Raw genomic sequence first — 19,237 nt, 5'->3', positions numbered from 1 at the left:
TAAAATTTTGAATTTGAATTATTAATGTTAGTTTAAAACATTAAGGTTATGATAACTTCAGCTTTAACAGTTTTAACCCAGCTCAGAGTGAGGAGGATACTTCAGATCCTGGTGCTACTGCCAGTGCAGGGGCCATGTTTTGGGAAGACTTTGACGAGAGGGTAGCAAGCTTGAGGCCTTCTGCTACCTCTTCTAAGACCTCAGATGCTATGATGGAGAGCCACTCTTACCCCGCACATCAGACCCTCTGGCCTGGTGGAGGAGATGTTCACCAGTATACAAAAGCCTTTCTGAAGTCACAAAGACAAGACTTTGCATTGTGGCCACATCTGTTTTTTCTAAAACTGGGCAGATTATCTCAGATAGAAGAAACAGACTCAGCCCATCCAAGGTCAGGGAGCTTGTTTTTTTTTTAATGCAAACATGCCTTAAAGCAAGTCCTAAAAATATAGCCACAGTGTGTTATTTATTTTAAAGCTTATTTATTTTTATTTATTTAGAAAAAGACTAGCTTGTTGTGCAATATTTTTGTTGTTGTTGTGATTTTAAAGGTAATTTGTTATTGTTATAAGGCTCCGTAGCTTTAGTATCTCTTAATTTTCATTTATTTTTATTTAAATGGTTTAAAATTATTTGGGGAATAGTTATCCTCTTTGATATAAAGTTTTTATTTTGGCACAAAAGTGTTATTTATTTTAAAACATATTCATTTTAAATTATTATTTTAAAAAAAAGCAAAGCTTGTTGTGCAATATTTATTTTTCTTTTTTCTTTTTTTATATTGTACTTTTAAAGTTCATTTGTTAAGGTTATTAGACCCTGTGGCTTTATTATCTTTTAATTTTAATTTTATTTTTAATTATTTACTTTTTCTGATTATTTTGATTTATTTTGGAATAGTTGTCCTCTTTGTTACAAAGCTTTTCTGGCACAAAAATAAACAATAAACAACAATTCAAAAGTATGTACACAGTGGTTTTAATGTTTATAAAGTGTCATATGTTACAAAAGTATGGTTTATACAGACAATCTGATTTAATAATTACTCTAGCCAATGTTGCCACGTCACGGGACAAAAGAACGAACAACCCGAAGAACCGAAAGATGAACTAATCAATTATCTTTCCGGCTCAATACTGCATTCTTTTACTGTCTATGATTTTAGCGTATGGGTCTGTCACGTGATTAAGGAATGACTCAACCCGAAGACTCATGAGATGAACTAATCAATTCTCTTTCCGGCTCATACTGCAATTGGGTTTAGCGTATGGGGCTGTCACGTGATCTGTGGGTGAACCTTTCGGGAAGAACGAGGGGCTTTCTTCTCGATGCTCTGATGTCACCTTCCAAACTTTTCGATACCTCTGTCGAGACAGTGGTTAAGAAGTTCAGGGAGGCAAAGGCGTGCTCAGCAGCCTTCAAATCCTTTTGTTCCATGAAGGTCCAGGTCTGACCCCGTACAACAAACACAGGGGTCCTGACCCATCTCGATCTGAGGATCAGAAAAGGGAACAGAAGGCTAGTCTTGTAGCTCATGCCCCTCCCCTGCCTGCAGGTAGGGGTAGGAGGAATCACGGGTCAAAGGGAAGTAGGCAAGATAAGAGATGTGATCCAGATGAGGCGTCAGCACTTTCATCCTGATTAGAGTGATACTTGAGTATCTATTCATTTCTATCAGAGGGTTTAACATCTGCTTTATCTTCCCCTTCCTAATTCCCCTGTAACCACCATCTCTCTACCTGACCACGATGGGTAGGAACTTCCTGCATTAGTCTCCTATACTGGACCTATGATGTTTGGTTGGTTCTTTGGGTCGCCTCTTGAACAGGGCTCCAGCATGGGAACCATGGTGGGTGAGTACGATCCATTCTATATATTAATGTGCTGGTGGTTATGTGTGTATTATTCTTCTGTGAGCTTTCTTTGCAGTGTTTTCCTGGGACCTGTGGGTTGTGTCCTTTCTAAGGTAGGTCCTCTGTGAGCACCCCCCTTGGCTGGATTCAGAAACCGGGGGCTGAACTTGCAGTGTTACTTCACTCATCGATATTTTGTCCAGCTGGTATGATAACACTGGTTCCGGCTTCATGCTTCCTGGATCATGCAGACATTTCAAAGGCTTCTGCAGGAGCCTTCTCGATCATCAGGCAGCATGGCACTGCAAAATTTCCTTGATGTTCGGCTAGGTCGCCCTGAGGGCCTTCATGGTCACCAGAATTCCCTTAGCACTCTTTTACAACCTCCCAGCTTTTCCGCCCTGTTTTGACTCAAAACGAAGCTATTCTGCTGTGCGCACCTGAGACTGTTACTGAAAACTGTGCTTTATGCTGGACAGTATTCATAATCATTCATTAATTTTTTGAGTTGTAACATATTTATGTACTTTATTAAGTGTAGTTTAGTGTGCATTACTGAATGTGCAGCTATAATGTAAGATTTATAATGTAAGAAAGTACATTATGCCTGTTTGTTCATGAGGTAAGCTGAATTCCTGCAGGAAACATAGGCCTACTGCAGAAATAAACAACAACTATGTAAAATCTAACATGTAAAATATGATGTTGGGGTCAGAGAGATGAAGAGAGAGAGAGTATTTGGGAGAAAGGAAAAGAGAGAAAGGGATTCTGTGATTTTGAAGAATAAGCAGTTCAGAGGGAGGCCGTTGACGTGGCAGAGAGGAAGTGGCTTCAGTGTGAAGGGGGGAGTGAGGAGGGGGGAGCCATGGGAGAGAAGGAAAGAGGAAAAATAAGAGCAAAACAGAGAAAGAGGGACTGTAAAAGGGGAATAAAACATCCCTTTACTTCTACATTGTGAAAATTAAAAGTTTATCACACTCTGTGTGTGTGCTGCTTTGAGGATGAGGACTGGAAAATGGAGTGAAGTACTCAGGATACTTTTTAAAGAATAATCACTCCAAATAACAGCATCTGCACAAATGCTTTAAATGCTAATGTATCAAAATGAGGATGTAATCTGTTTATAAAATTTCATCAAGAGTTATGTTGTTTTAAATATCAACATGTGACAACCTTAAAAAAACAAAAAAACAAATTCAGTCATAAAATTACAATTACAATATGTATACAGTAGAAGAATAATTGCTCTACAACAAACATTAACATAAACATTGCTTTAAATACAGGTATAGCCACATAGACTATATTACATAGTGTGAAAGAATTAAAAAGAACTCAATGTTTTTGAAAGAGGTCAAGGCTACAGTTATATAGCCCTAAATTAATGCTAAAAACCATTAATGTAATACCATTAATGTAGTCATTGTTTGAAATAGAGAATCAGTCAGTGTTTCAAATGTGACCTTGCTGTTTTTGCCTTTTTTGATTTTTAACCTAAATTTTAACATAATCTTCTATGTTTTTTTTTATTATTATAATATTTATTAACATAATTAGATTTTAGATACAAGAATTTCAATAGTCTCACATTTTTGAACATCCACTAACATACTAACAAACATAGACACACACACACAAAAAAAAATCAAAACATTTATTTTTGGTTTTAATAAAAAAATAACTTTAAAAAAAACGTAACTTTTTCTTTAAAACATTCAAACAGTGACGATGTGACAAACTTATGCTGTCCTCGTGATTTGTTGTCAGTGATCTGTCTTTCATGGCTTTTTTTGTTAGCATAAATTATAGAGATGGATTGAGCCCTAAAGCGAATGCTAAAAACTACCATTAATGTAGTTGTTGTTTCTTGTTTGAAAATAGAGAATCAGTGTTTCGAATGTGACCATACTATTTTTGTGTCAGAGAGCAGTAGCATGTGTTTCAGAGAATGTGAGCAAAGTTGGAGAGAATGCGAGTATGTACTGAGTGTGTGAGTATACTTTATTTTCATATGCCATATGCTTCGGTTTAAACTGTTTTAAAGGGGTGGAGCATCATTTGATTGGCGTCTGTTTCCCCTTTCTCTATTTCCCGCCCCTTGAGCCCATAGCACTTGGTTTATTTTCCACATCTCATCTTTCACTCCTTTCGTCAGCTACCCCTTTTTTTCCTTCTGTCTTTCTTTTCCCCTTTTGCTCCTTTTCTTTATTTAGTCAGGCCTGTGTCCTGCTGCAGAAGGGATCAGAAACTATTAGAGAAGATGCCAGAGCCCATCTGAGTCTTGTCTTTGGTTGGACCCCTGGGCCCAGGGTCGGTAGGATGTGCTTCAGGTTGAACTGTGCTTGCTCAAAACCTTTTACCTTGGAACTTTAAGGTGGGATGAGACTGGATGAAAGTAGGATTTGTTGTACCTGAGCATTTTTGCTTGTTGAGACATTAACTCTACAGATCTGAGCCTCTTTGGGCCATTGTTGTTGTTGATTCTTGGATGAGCCGTTGATCTGGTACCACTTGCTGATTGGCTGGGGCTGTGTTGGTGTTGGTGAATGGCGCGGCGCAGTTCAGGTGGACGCGGACGTGGAGGCAGCTGGCTCACAGCCTGTTTTTTTCCATCATCCTCAGGGAGAGAACATGGAGAAGCCCTGGGTGCAGAGGAGTGTATGTGTCTGTATGTGGTGACGGCAGACTACCAGCGTCAGGAAAATACAGAAATCAGCCTGAAAGCAGGAGAGAGAGTCGAGGTGATTGAAAAGAGTGAGACCGGTGAGTGACACACATTCATACACACACAACGTAGTCTTGTATGTACAGTGGGGTCCAAAATTCAGAAATCACTGGTAAAAATGCTTGTACTTTGCATTTTTAAAATGTAATGCAACATTTTTAAATACAACTTACATAATAAGCATCCCAATTTGAGTTTTTTAAATTGTAAAAAGAACATGAAAGAAAGTTCAGAAAGTTCTCCTGTAAGTTTTGATATGATCCAAAGAGCTTCTTGTCCTCCAGTCCTTCAGCAAGAACACCTGTCTGAACAAAGCGTCACATGATCAATGTCACAAATTTACCTATTTTATTATTATTGACCTAAAATTGAACACAATCTTCAATGTTTTTTATTTTAAATTATAATATTTATTAACATAATTCGATTTTAGATACCAGATTTTCAATAGTCTCACACTATTGAAAATCCACTAATATACTAACAAACATATACACTCAAAAAAAAAGTGTCATTTTTGTTTTAATAAAATAAAATAAAATGTGTTCTTTAAAGTGCACTTAACATTTTCTTTAAAACAATCAAACTGTGACGATGGAACAAACTTATACTGTCCTCATGATTTGTTGTCAATGCATTACTTTGACCTTTTGTAATCTGTCTTTCATGGCAGCTATGCTTATTTTTCTGATGTCACAATTATTATTTTATGGCCTTTTTGGAAGCTAAATGAGTGAATAATGATATATAGCTAGCACAAAATGACCTATTTAATTCCAAAGACATAAAAAAGGCTCAATGGTACTCATTCATCATAAATCACCTTCACAGCAAAAACTGTCTTTCTTTTTTTTTTTTAAGTAGCAATATGTACCATTTTACATGTATTTGGATGTCAAAAAATTTGTACCACAACATGAGTTGTTGCAAAAAGCTTTACAAGTATAAAAAAAAAAAAAGAAAAAAAAAGTTTGGTTTACACGTCTTACCAGAATTTAAAGCAGCAGTTGGATTTCATTTGGAGAAATGGAAATTTTCCAGCCTACACTGTTTGAAACATTTGAAAACTTGAACATGCAAAGACAGTGAATTAAATGATCTGTTCTGAGGAAAGCATTGATATTGAGTCATTTTAGAGCAGCAGAAGAGTTTGCGTTAGTCTGGAAAATGCCCACCACAGCCAGACTCGTATTTGAGTGAAAGTCTTTAGAGCATCTTAATGGATCCGCCAGAATCTTTCCCCAGCAGAAAAAGTTTGTGTTCATATACGTATGTGTATTTGTTTGTGTGTCCTTGTGTGAGTGTGTGTTGCTGAACTCTTTATGTAAAATTCATTATGAGCTTAATAAGCTAAGACAACCTTAACTTTCCATGTACTCTTCTATTTTTTTCTCTTCAACATCAGAGAGAGCTGTTATCATGTCTCTCTTTCTTACATTAGTATGGAATGTTCTGATTCTGTCTTTTAACACATGCATACACACAAATACATGAAGGCATGTGCAATATATGCTATAACAAAAAGACTGCAGATATCTGATGTACTGTACTTACATGATTCAATCTGTCCATTTATTTTCCTAAAGGAATTTTTATTTGACAGAGCATAATAAACTGGGAATCTGGCAACCTAGTGCGTGTGTTTGTTTGCTCTAATGAGCGTCTCACACTGTGAGCACTAACTCATGGCAGGTGTTTGCAACCAGTGAAAGCTTGTGCTCCGCCTAAACAGTTTTGTGGTTCTTACAATTTTAAGGCTATTTTAAAACATTAGTTAAGTATAGTTATAAGGATTAAAAAATTAATTAAATTTTTTTAACTGATATGATATACACTACTGCACGTTTTAAGGATTTTTAGTTTGTTCATCAAAGCATCTTAAAAAATAAATATATCATGGTTTCCATAAAAAATATTAAGCAGTACAACTGTTTTCAATAATAACATTAATAATAAATGTTTCTTGAGAAACAAATCATAACTATATTAGAACTGTTTCTGAAAGAGCATGTGACTGCAGTCTGGAGTCATTTCTGCTGATCACAGAAATAATTTAATTAATATTATATTAATATTAAAATAGAAAACATATTTTAATTTGTAATCATATTTTGCAATATTACTGTTTTCAACTAACAAATGCAGCATTGGTGAGCATAAAAGACTTGTTTAAAAAAAAAAAACGTTAAAAAAAGATCTTACTGAAATATGATATTGTTAACTTCTGAAGTTAAAGTTCAGCTAAATGTTTAATTGTGCCTCCATTAAAAAATATCATGTAATGTACCTGACTTTGCACATCAGTACAGATAATTTATTAGCTTTGCAGTGTAATATAAAATAATAATATGATACTATATGCATGCATATTTATACACTATGTAACAAGGAGTCTTTGCTCCACCTCTTTATCCACCAAATGGTCCTTGGCCTAAAAATGGTTGCATTACAGAAATCACAGATGCTTTTTGCCATATCCCTTTTCCCTAAAAATATTATTTAATGGTCTGATTTTTGTTTATATTGATGTGTTCAGGACTAGTTAAACTATGAAGACAGAAGGGAAGTGACCCAATTCAAATGAACAGCTGGAATCAGTTACATGACTCTTTCTCTTTCTCTTCAGGGTGGTGGTTTGTAAGAACAGCTGAAGAACAAGGCTGGGTTCCAGCTACATACCTAGTCTCTCTCACAGGACATCGAGACCACCACAAAGCACCAAATGGAGAGAGTAAGACAAATGCACTGCAAAACTACAAATTTGATTAACCCATGCTGCCGCTAAACTGAATGAAGAACCTTTGAACAAACAAGGCACATCTTTCACAACAGATATCGGAGTGGCTGGCTTGTGTAAAACACAAGCAGTGGCCAAATGTCCTGTTTTTCTTTGTCTTGCGCAACCCTTAACTCATAACAGTTTCAAATTAATTTGTTTCAAAAGATTTTTGGATGAAAACTGTTGGTGAATTCTGTTATGGACGCAACTTGATGCCATGTCAGCACATAGTCTTGCTTGGATGAAATCTATACAGGCATTGCATCATAGCCAAGGGACCCCCTTGCACCACACACACACACACACACGCACGCACGCACGCACACACACACACACACACACACACACACACACAGCTCAGCTCAGCTCAGCTCAGCTATTGGAGCATTTAACAGCCTGGGAGTGGAAATTCCAGCAAAGATGTCAGATTTTCCATCTCCTGGTCCAGAAGCTTTTACTGTATAACCAGGACTAGTGCACACTGACCCATAGAGACACAATGTGACTTTTAGTGGAGAGATTCTGCAATGTCTTCATGTTTCATTTGGGTTTTCCATTTCTACACCAAAATAGCAAACAAACTAAACACACAAACATTACTTGAAGAGGCCCAAGACGTTTGGACACTTAAGGCACATCTAAAAATATATGAATTTCATTGCATAAGATAAAAAATATCAAAAAGTGTGGCATGTTTTTTATAGAAATATAGCATGAGCACACTTTTTAGGAAGAAAAAAAAAATTTCACACCAAATTAAATTAATCAAATTCTTTACATTTTTAAATGTAAATGTCCAAATCATTGTTGAGGGTACTGTGCAGATACACATGCGGGACAGCTACACACTCCCTGACAGATTTACAATATATTTGTTCCATGCTTTTTTTCTAAGCTTTGCATTTGTATGTATATTACGGTATATATAGCAGAACAGTGTACACTGTGCTCTCTTTCCTCTTTTGTCTGTAGCAGAGAGGTATATTACGGTTCAGTCCTTCAGCAGCTCAAGTCAGGATGAGCTGGGCTTTGAGAGTGGCGTCATTGTTGAGGTCATCCAGAGAAATCTGGAGGGTTGGTGGTTCATACGGTAAACTCATCTTCCACCTGTTTATTCTTCTCTTTAAACTACTTCAATATGCTTTGAAAATCCTTTGCTTTCTTTAGCTGGAATTGTCTCAATATTTAATGGGTTTTTGCAAAAAAAATGTAATTGTAAAGTATGCTTTTTAAACAATCATTCATGACAGACAGGCAGCCCTCCAGTTACTCCTAAACTCACTCACTCACTCACTCACTCACTCACTCACTCACTCACTCAGAAATAAAGGTACAAAGTTGTCACTGGATGGTAACATACGGTACTGGAACCTAAAAGGTTCAGTGTCACAAGATACTTCTAATATGCTTCTAATTTAAAATCATTCCAATATGCTGATTTGGTGCTCAAGAATCTTATTACTATCAATATTGAAAACATTGTGATGCTTAATAATTTTTTTTCAGTATTCTTTGATGAATAAAAAGTTCAAAGGAACAGTGTTTATTTTAATTATGTTTTTTAAACATTTTTACTGACACTTTTGAGCAATTTAATGCATATTTGCTGAATAAAAGGAATAATTTATTACAAAAATAGAAAAACAAATCTCACTAACCCCAAGCTTATGAATGGTATTGTATATAGTTATATAGTTTTATTGAAAAAAATGCCCTTGGTTGTTTTGTTTTTTTTTGTATTGAGAGTATGTGAATTATCTCTCTCTCTGTTCTCCTCTCAGTTATGGTGGAAAGGAGGGATGGGCTCCAGCGGCCTACCTGAGGAAAATGCAAGATGGTGTCATAGCTGATAACCAAGCAAATGAGACCGATAAACCAGCTGTGCAGGGTCAGGTGGAAATCATTGGAAACCTTATGGATATCAGCAACCTCCTGAACAAGAAACCTGCCAACGAACGACACTCACACACACAAACTGACACCAGTGCACACCGTAACAGCAACACAAACACATACAGGCACTCACAGACTGACACATATACACAGTACAACGGCAATGCGGAGCAGACCGATGCTTACGGTAACAATACACACACCGATAGAAACAGCAGCAGCAGCAGCAGCAGCAGCAGCAGCAGCATTAGCGCAGCAGCTAATACAGGCAGTAGTGGTTTAGATAGAGTCTCTGATGATCCGGTCAGCCAGCACACAGACATCAGTGTGTGTCTGTCAGTCTCAGACAGCAGTGTGTCTGTGTCAGTGGCGGATGCTTGTGGAACTACGTCTGTTTCTGAAGCAAGTGTATCTTCAACATTATCCGCAATAAAGACCAAAACCGTCCCTACATCTCCTGCCATTGCTCGAGTCGCACCTCAGAGATTCCACAGTGTTGAGACCAGTGAGGTTCTTTCTTTTTTACGTTCTTTATCTTTAATTTTCACTATTACCTTTTGTTTTTATTTTTCAAATTTTCATTCTCTTCATTTCCTTTTGTCTTTTTTCTTTCCTTTTTTTTTCTTTATGCATTATTTATAATTTTTTTGAGCCATGTTATGTGATAGTAAACACATTTTGATTTCTGATTCGTTTTCCCTAGGATCACCATCAAACAATCAAAAACCACCTCCCCGTCGAGAAAACAGCCTGGTCAGTGTGTGTGTGTGTTCTCATTTTTCCATTCTCGGTTTCTTTTTTCCTCTTTCTCTCCAGTACACACACACGCAGACACACACACACACACACACACACACACACACACACAAGTTGGTCATTTTGTGGTTTATAATATGCTGAACAGCATATTTTTCTCTTCACTCTCAGGGATTTCAGTTACCGCAGCCCCCAGATCCCCCTACTGTTGAAGCTGAGTATTACACCATCGCTGAGTTCAGATCCTGCTTGACAGATGGGATCAGTTTCAGTGGAGGACAGAAAGCTGAGGTAAGACACTTTTCAGTTTCACTGTTTAATCAGTTTTGGGGATTTAATTTATTTATTTTAATAAATAAAAAAATTACTGTTATTCAGCAAGGATGAATTAAATTGAACAAAACTGACATTAAAGACTTTTATAAGTTGCAAATGATTCCTGTTTCCAATAAATGCTGTTTTTTCCAACTTCCTGCTTATCAAAAAATCCTGAAAGAAAAATTGTCACAGTTTCCACAAATATAAGTGACTGTTTTTAGTATTGATAGTTTTAATGTTTATTGAGCAGCAAATAAACCTATATAAAATGATTTCTGAAAGACTGTGTGACAATGAAGATTAAAATTTTGAATTCTATTTTATTTTTTAATTACATTTTGAAATATATTAAAATAGAAAATTTTAATAAAGTTTTACAATATTATTGTTGGGGATTTTTGCTCAAATAAATGTTGCCTTGATAAGCATAAAACCCCCTAAAATGATTATTTTTTCGTAAAATAATTTTATAGTTTTAAAAAAGGTACTGTTTCTAAATCAGTGACAAAAAAAGTGGTTTCCATTGTGACAGCTTAGTATGAGGCACCGTGTAGGATTTAAATCAAACTTCGCTTATCAATACATACATAAAACACGTGCATATACACCTATAAATTACTCACATATACATGCATACTGGAACTGGATGTTCAAAAATACATATATTAAATACACGTGAACACTAATATGCAATCGATACCAAGACATATAATGTTAGCAATGTATGCATACACACTTGTGAATAACTTGCGTATACATATAAACTTGACACGTGCATATACACCTATTAAACACTCGCACATACATATAAACTCGCTGCATACAAACACACCTGCACATACTCGCACATACATATAAACTTGATCCGTGCATACACCTATTAAACACTCGCACATACATAAACAATAACATTTACTAACGTATACAGTTCAGATAAGAAAAACATATGCATTATTTGTGTTCATATATATATATATATAAGTGATTTCATATGTGGATGTGCACGTGTCAAGTTTATATGTAAACGCAAGTTATTCACAAGTGTGTATGCATACATTGCTAACATTATATGTATTGGTATCGATTTCATATTAGTGTTCACGTGTATTTAATATGTATTTTTGAACATCCAGTAGTATGCATGTATATGTGAGTAATTTATAGGTGTATATGCACGTGTTTTATGTATGTATTGATAAGCGAAGTTTGATTTAAATCCTACACAGCGCCTCATAGCTTAGCCTATATAACAACTATTTCGTTGGTCAAAACTGTATAGAACTTCAAGGTTTGTATCTATAGTAAAAAGAAACTGATCTAAAATATTCAGTAAAAAGTGTGACAACTCACTCTGTTGCTGCAGATAACATTAAATATAAGTATTTCTACAGATGGTCTGGAAACTGTGTATGTTTACAGGTCATTGACAAGAACTCCGGAGGCTGGTGGTATGTCCAGATTGGAGAGAAAGAGGGTTGGGCCCCATGTTCTTACATCGACAAACGCAAGAAACCCACCTTGAACCGCCAAACCAGTACACTGACCCGGCCAAAGGTCCCACCTCCTGCTCCACCAATCAAAAAGCAGAACTCGCTTCCATGTGTTGAGTATGAGGCTGTGAGTCCAAGGGTGTATGAGGAACCAGAATATGATGTTCCAGCAGTGGGCCTTGAATTCGACCTTGAGAAGGAGTTTCTTCCAGGAAATGCACCAACTAAAGCCCCTCCTCCTTTAAGTCATTGTACCGTTTCTTTTACATTGGGTGAAGGGGATGAAGAGGATGATGAGGGTGTTTATGTGAACGGTGGCTTCAGAGCTGTACCACAGTGTAAGGACAGTCACTCGGACACGTACTCATCCTCTGTGGCTCACCAGACATCTATGTGGGATCCACCGGAATATGACGCCCCAACAATCGAGTCCAACATTGAGACCAATACAACACTCTACGCACACACAAAGCAATCTAAACTCAAACAGCAGGCTGACGAGTTGAAATCCAAACCATCGGTACGTCCAAAACCTGCAAACCAAGACTGTAGTTCCATCAGAAGACCCCAAAACCAAGAGGAACCACGCCAGATACATTTCAGGACCTCCCGCACATCTGAGGACTCGGAGACCGACTCTGAGAACTTCCAGACATTCTCTAATCCGCCTTCTTTTTTGTACCACACTACTGCGGCATACCAGCAGGAAGAGCCGAGTGAGCTCAGCTTTCCCGCGGGAGTGCAGGTAGAGGTTCTGGAGAAGCAGGAGAGTGGCTGGTGGTTCATCCGCTGGGGGAACGAAGAGGGTTGGGCGCCCACTTACTACTTACAGGCAACCAAAAGCTCAGAAACAAGTGGTACAGAAGCCAAAACCATAGAGATGGTTAATTCTGAGACGTTTTGGTCTGCATCTCCCGAGTTGGAAATATCATTGCAGGGAGATGTTGGAAAGATGGGTAAATGCGTAAGTTTGGAGAAGAACGAGCAGCGTGTAAACCAAAGCCTAAAGAGCGGACACCGATCTAACCACCAGAACTGCCGGGTTGGCGTGAAGCAGCTCGCTGTCAGACCTCAGAATGTCCTCAAGGACAACACTAATACGCACACAACTCCGGTAGGACAGAGGAACGATGCACTGCCTAGTCATAGCTACAATGATCAAAGCACCTCTTCCTGTGCAGTTAATACTGAGAGCATGAGACGTAAAGTACCGGTGTCAATGGTGAAGCCTAAACCACATCTGATCCACAACAACCTTCGCGAAGAGTACGTTTCTATCGCCGACTATCACGGTGACGCAGAGAGCATGAGCTTACCTGCTGGCACGAGGCTGGAGGTCCTGGAGAGAAACCCTAATGGATGGTGGTACTGCCGTGTGCTTGACACAAATAAAACACAAAAAGGATGGGTGCCCTCCAATTTCCTGGAGAGGAGTTGTTAGTGGGTTACCAAAATTAATTACCAAATGCCCTTATGTCTCATACTCTCTATCTTGCCCATGATTCCAATAAAAACATGTTCCCTTTTTAATTCATAAGAGACATGACTATCTCTGTTCACAAAATCAAAGGGAACACTAAGAGAGTCAGTCACAAGTGAATTCTCTTGTTGACTGACACCTTGTTTATATGCTGTATACTCCTGCTTGTGCCGGATGATGTGATGTTATTGTCACTGAACAGATTTTTAGTTATTGCTCTTAGCTGTTTTTTTTTTCTTTTCTTTTTACTAAATAAATATCAGGTTCTGTTTACAGACTAAATGCACTTTCAAATCTATCTATAAATCTATCTATCTATCTATCTATCTATCTATCTATCTATCTATCTATCTATCTATCTATCTGTGAATGTGTAATTAAACATGGTGCTATTCCTATTAAATCACTTCATTTTCAAACCAAAGCTTATAATATATGTCCAAGGGCTATTTTGTATCTTAATCACAATAGCTTGATGCTGTTTGTGTCCATGCATTAATATAGGGCAAACGTAGGTTAACTAAATAATTCAGTAAGTGGTCGATCACTGCATTATTCACAAGAAATAAGGTAACCCTTAAAACAAACAATTGTTTATACATACGGATGATAAATGCTTAATATAAAAGCCTTACAAAATATCTATATTTATATTTTTATATTTACAATAATAAATACAGGCTTTTCTGTTGGGTAGAATTACAGTTTGTTTAATTCCACATCGAACATAAATAAAAGTTATTGGCACTTACAATTTTGCAGTGGTGTCAAAAGTATTGACATTCATTACTTAAGTAGAAGTATAGATACTAGGGTTTAAAAAGACTTTTGTAAAAGTCAAAGTATCAACTCAAGCTTTTTACTCAAGTAAAAGTGTAAAAGTACTGGTTTAAAAAACTACTTAAAGTATAAAAGTAAAAGTAATGTAAAGGAATAAAAAGCCATTAAGAACAAAAGCTTAGGCCGCGCCACAGGGGCCTATTGTGCACTACCCCACGTCCTCAAATAAAAAATTTTCTAAAGGTCATAGGCCATAATGACTATAATGTTATATTCAAATGTTCATGTTGAAAAATTTGGGATGCACTAGGCTACCTGTTTCAGCCGCATATATGCCCATTGAAAATGAACGCAATTTAGTACAATGCAAATACATCAAAGGACTAGAGATATGATGACTAGTTGCCTATAAGTATTGTTATGGTGCAAAAAGTCAAACTTCAGAACCACGTCATCAATAACCTTTGATGGAATGTAAATGTACATCCAAGCTTAGCTGCAGGAATCTGCGAGGGCAATGGACAAGAACATTGGTGCAGGCTTAGTAACAATTACTCTTGTATGGTTGTCTATATACAATAAACATTATAGTGCTGTCAAAATGAATGATTAATCCAAGTGATTAATCAAAAACTAAAAATGAAAAATAACTCATAATTCTGATACCTTCTTGATTGGTAGCTTCCTGTATTCGGTACATACGTCTGCTATGTCCAGTGTGGGGTAACGAGTTACAAAGTTGGTATAGCCTAGTTATCACAACATTGTCAATCGCGTCGTCAATCGCAAACGATAATTTAAATATGAGTAAATGAGTCAGTGAGAAATAATAACTTTTAAGTAGGGTCCGGTGCCATTTCGATACTTTTAAAATGTTACCGGTGCCTGAACCGATACTTAAAAAAAAAAGAGCCACAAAAAAAACTATGGATAACATTAAAGAACATTACAAATAATTAAAATAAATCCATAGCTTTCACCTTGGATGCTCTCATTTCACAAGTTGTGCTTCCCTTAATCTAAGGCTAATAAATGTATTTCACAATCTGGGTCATTATTTAATACAAAACCACACATAATGTTTCTACTGTATCTCTGTCAATCTCTCTGATATTTAGTTAAGATGAGTGCTGTCTGTCACTCTCTTTAATCAGTCCTGTGAATTACTGTATGCTCATTCTTTATAAATTAGCAACAATGTAGTTTTAAAAATACAGTACTGTGCAAAAGTCTTAGGCACATTAGTATTTTCACCCCAAAAAAGGGTTTTAAGCCAGTTATTTTATATATTTTGCTGAAGTGTGTCAGTAGGAAATATCAGTTTGCCATTCATTTTAACAATAATCTAGTGCGATTTTGAATGCACAAGCAGTCTGACAACGGCTAAATGAATTTTTGGAAATGTAAACTGATATTTTATACTGACACACTACAGCAAAATATATAAATAACTGGCCGAACGCCATTCTTTTAAGTGAAAATACTAACACTGTGCCTAAGACTTTTCCACAGTAGCTAGTGTATGTATAAAGTACGTATGATTAAATTAAGTATATTTAAATAAGTATAATTAAAGTATGTGTTCGTTCATAGGTGTTAAGGGCTAGATTTTCGCTGGAGGAAACGGCTGTGATGAGCGGTGACAAGTGAAAACTTTACAGTAGATGAGAAACCTAACCGACTGCTCCCTCATGACCTTTTGTAAACCGTATTTATGACAAAGAACTGCACAGATACGGATATTCTAACAATCTATCGATAAACACATACCTTGTGTCCTCTGTTTGTGTTTGTTTCCGCTTGCGCTTCTCCGCCGCGGTCTGCGGATTGAAGAGCTCGCTGAAAGAGGGAGAGGAGACCGGTCTGACGCTGGTTTCATATGAAATTTATGGGGACTGACTCTCAGGCGATCTATCGCAAATTTGTGTACAGTTTATGGAGCTAAATGCTACAGCCTCGCTAAAAAAGCCTAGCGACGCCCGTGCTTCTTGTGTACATTTCGGAGAACCAGGACAAATTTCAATCGATCGCTCAGGCATTTAAAAGGCACCGAAATCTGCGTCCTTATTCAGTTCGGTGCATACCGGTTCCATATACCCAACCCTACTTTTAAGAAATATATTTTTTGATAAACGAACCCAAACTGTCTATGTCCTTGCTGGACTGTGATGTGAATTGTGTCATGTGCAGGTGCGATGGATCGCGTACAAACCAATAGTGTGTCGGAATGGTATATGTTTATACTTCTCTTCCAACCACAATCAAATTCACTTCATCCAGATGGCGCGATTTATCTGGATAGGTTTTTTATAAAGTATAGATACCCCAAATTTCTACTTAAGTACATTTACATTTACATTTAATCATTTAACAGACGCTTTTATCCAAAGCGACTTACAAATGAGAACAATAGAAGCAGTCAGGTCAACAAGAGAACAACAACAGTATACAAGTGCCATGACGAGTCTCAGTTAGTCTAGTATAGAACGCATAGCCAGGTTTTTTTTTTTTATTAATAAATGAAAAGACAAGAAAAGGAAAAGTGCTAGTATTAGTTGGTTAAGTTCAGGCGAAAAAGATGATTATTTAGATGTTTCTTGAAAATGAGTAAAGACTCAGCTGTATGAATTTAGATTGGAAGGTCATTCCACCAGCTGGGCACAGTCCAGGAAAAGGTCTGTGAGAGTGATTTTGAACTTCTTTGGGATGGCAACACAAGGCATCGTTCACTTGCAGAACGCAAACTTTTGGAGGGCACATAAGATTTAACCAGTGAGTTTAGGTATGTTGGTGCCGTGCCAGTGGTCGTCTTGTAGGCAAGCATCAGTACCTTGAATTTGATGCGAGCGGCTACTGGTAGACAGTGTAACCTGATGAGGAGAGGAGTAACGTGAGCTTTTTTTGGCTCACTGAAGACAACCCTCGCTGCTGCATTCTGGATCAATTGCAGAGGCTTGACAGTACATGCAGGAAGGCCCGCCAGGAGAGCATTACAATAGTCCAGTCTGGAGAGAACAAGAGCTTGGACAAGAAGTTGGGTGGCTTGCTCTGACAGGAAGGGTCTAATCTTCCTAATGTTGTATAAGGCAAACCTGCAGGACCGGGTCGTTGTAGCAATGTGGTCTGTGAAACTTAACTGATGATCCATCACAACTCCTAGGTTTCTGGCTGTCCTCGAAGGAGTAATGGTTGATGAGCCCAGCTGTATAGAGATGTTGTGATGAAGCAATGGGCTAGCTGGAATCACCAGGAGTTCTGTCTTCGTAAGGTTAAGCTGAAGGTGATGGTCATTCATCCAGCTAGAAATGTCACTCAGACAGGCTGAAATGCGAGCAGCTACCGTCGGGTCATCTGGCTGGAATGAGAAGTAGAGTTGGGTGTCATCAGCGTAGCAGTGATAAGAAAAGCCATGCTTCTGAATGACAGATCCTAATGACGTCATGTAGATGGAGAAGAGAAGTGGTCCAAGTACTGAGCCTTGAGGAACCCCAGTAGCAAGGTGGTGTGACTTTGAAACATCACCCCTCCAAGACACACTGAAGGATCTGTCAGAGAGGTAGGACTTAACCCACAGGAGTGCGGTTCCAGACATGCCCATCTTTCTGAGGGTGGACAGGAGAATCTGGTGATTAACAGTGTCAAAAGCAGCAGACAGGTCCAGTAAGATGAGTACTGAGGATTTTGAAGCTACTCTTGCTAGTCGCAGGGCTTCAGCTAAGCAGTCTCAGTTGAGTGGGCACTTTTGAAGCCAGATTGGTTGCTGTCCAGGAGGTTGTTCTGTACAAGGAACATAGAAAGCTGGTTGAACACAGCTCGCTCAAGTGTCTTTGCAATGAATGGAAGAAGGGACACCGGTCTATAGTTTTCAAGAAGCGCTGGATTTAGAGTGAAAGAGAGTGGAGTGAAGAAAGGAGTTGATAATGTGAGTAAGCAAAGGTATGACTGAAGAACAGATTGCTTGAAGGAGGTGAGTGGGGATCGGATCAAGTGGACAAGTAGTAGGATGATTGGACAGGAGAAGTTTGGAGACGTCCATCTCTGAGAGTGGGGAGAAGGAGGAGAAAGAGTGTGCGTCGGTCATTGTGAAGTTGTCCTCAGTCTGCGGTGTGGAGAATTGGTAACTAATGGTTCTTGTCTTATTTGTGAAGAAAACTGCAAAGTCCTCCGCTGTAAGAGTCGATGGAGGAGGTGGTGGCGGCGGATTAAGAAGAGAAGAGAAAGTCTTGAAGAGTGTTCAAGCGTCACAACAGCTGTTAATTTTGTTGTGGTAGTAGGATGTTTTAGCCGTGAAGACATTTGCAGAGAAGGAAGAGAGGAGAGACTGATACACACTGAGGTTGGTAGAGTTTCTTGATTTCTGCCATTTCCTCTCTGCAGCCCTGAGTTTAGATCGATGTTCACGGAGAACCTCGGACAGCCAGGGGGCAGATGGGGCGGTGCGTGCTGGTCTAGACAACAGTGGGCAAAAGTTGTCCAAGCAAGATGTTAAAGTGGAGCAAAGAGTGTCCGTAGCGCTGCTCGTGTCCAGAGCTGAAAACTGAGAGAGTGCAGGAGGTGAGGATGAAACCACAGAAGGTAGGCGAGATGGAGAGAGTGAGCGTAGGTTCCGTCGAAAGGTGACCTGCATTGGAGTGTGAGGCGCTTCAGGAGTAAGTGCTAGGTTAGCAGTAATGAGGAAGTGGTCTGAGGTGTGCAGTGGAGCAACTGAAGAGTTGTCCACAGAGCAACAGCGCGTGTAGATGAGGTCCAGTTGGTTGCCTGATTTGTGAGTCGCTGTAGTAGACACTAGCTTGAGATCAAATGATGCGAGCAGAGTTTTGAAGTCAGCAGCCTGGGGTTTATCTAGGTGAATGTTGAAGTCACCAAGCAGTACCAGAGGAGTACCATCTTCAGGAAAGTTTGATAGCAGCACATCTCACTCATCCAAGAAGTTTCCCAATTGACCTGGTGGACGATAAATGACCACAAAGTGGATTTTAACAGGGTGGGTTACAGTAATGGTATGAGATTCAAATGAACCAGTACCTGTAGGTGATGGCTGAAGATCAAATTTCCATTCTTTTGACATAAGGAGACCCGTACCTCCACCCCTCCCAGTGGTACGAGGAGTGTGGGAACAAGTGAAATTAGTGGAGAGGGCTGCAGTGGTGGCAGTATCTTCAG

General features: G+C 38.3%; 1 protein-coding gene across 1 annotated transcript; it reads left to right on the top strand.

The window, feature by feature from the left end:
• The first annotated feature begins 3,990 nt into the window (after nt 1-3,990).
• LOC132111462 (SH3 and PX domain-containing protein 2A-like) lies at nt 3,991-13,318 on the top strand. The gene is made up of 7 exons (XM_059518767.1): nt 3,991-4,616; nt 7,205-7,309; nt 8,330-8,447; nt 9,139-9,755; nt 9,954-10,003; nt 10,178-10,297; nt 11,744-13,318. Exons 1-7 carry the CDS (start codon nt 4,400-4,402, stop codon nt 13,253-13,255), a joined length of 2,739 nt encoding a protein of 912 aa, XP_059374750.1. The 5' UTR covers nt 3,991-4,399; the 3' UTR covers nt 13,256-13,318.
• Nucleotides 13,319-19,237: the final 5,919 nt, after the last annotated feature.

Source organism: Carassius carassius, chromosome 31 (assembly GCF_963082965.1).
Source record: "Carassius carassius chromosome 31, fCarCar2.1, whole genome shotgun sequence".
Lineage (NCBI taxonomy): Eukaryota > Metazoa > Chordata > Actinopteri > Cypriniformes > Cyprinidae > Carassius > Carassius carassius.
The sequence above is the reverse complement of the archived record's forward strand: the minus strand, read 5'-3'. Positions and strand labels throughout refer to the sequence as shown.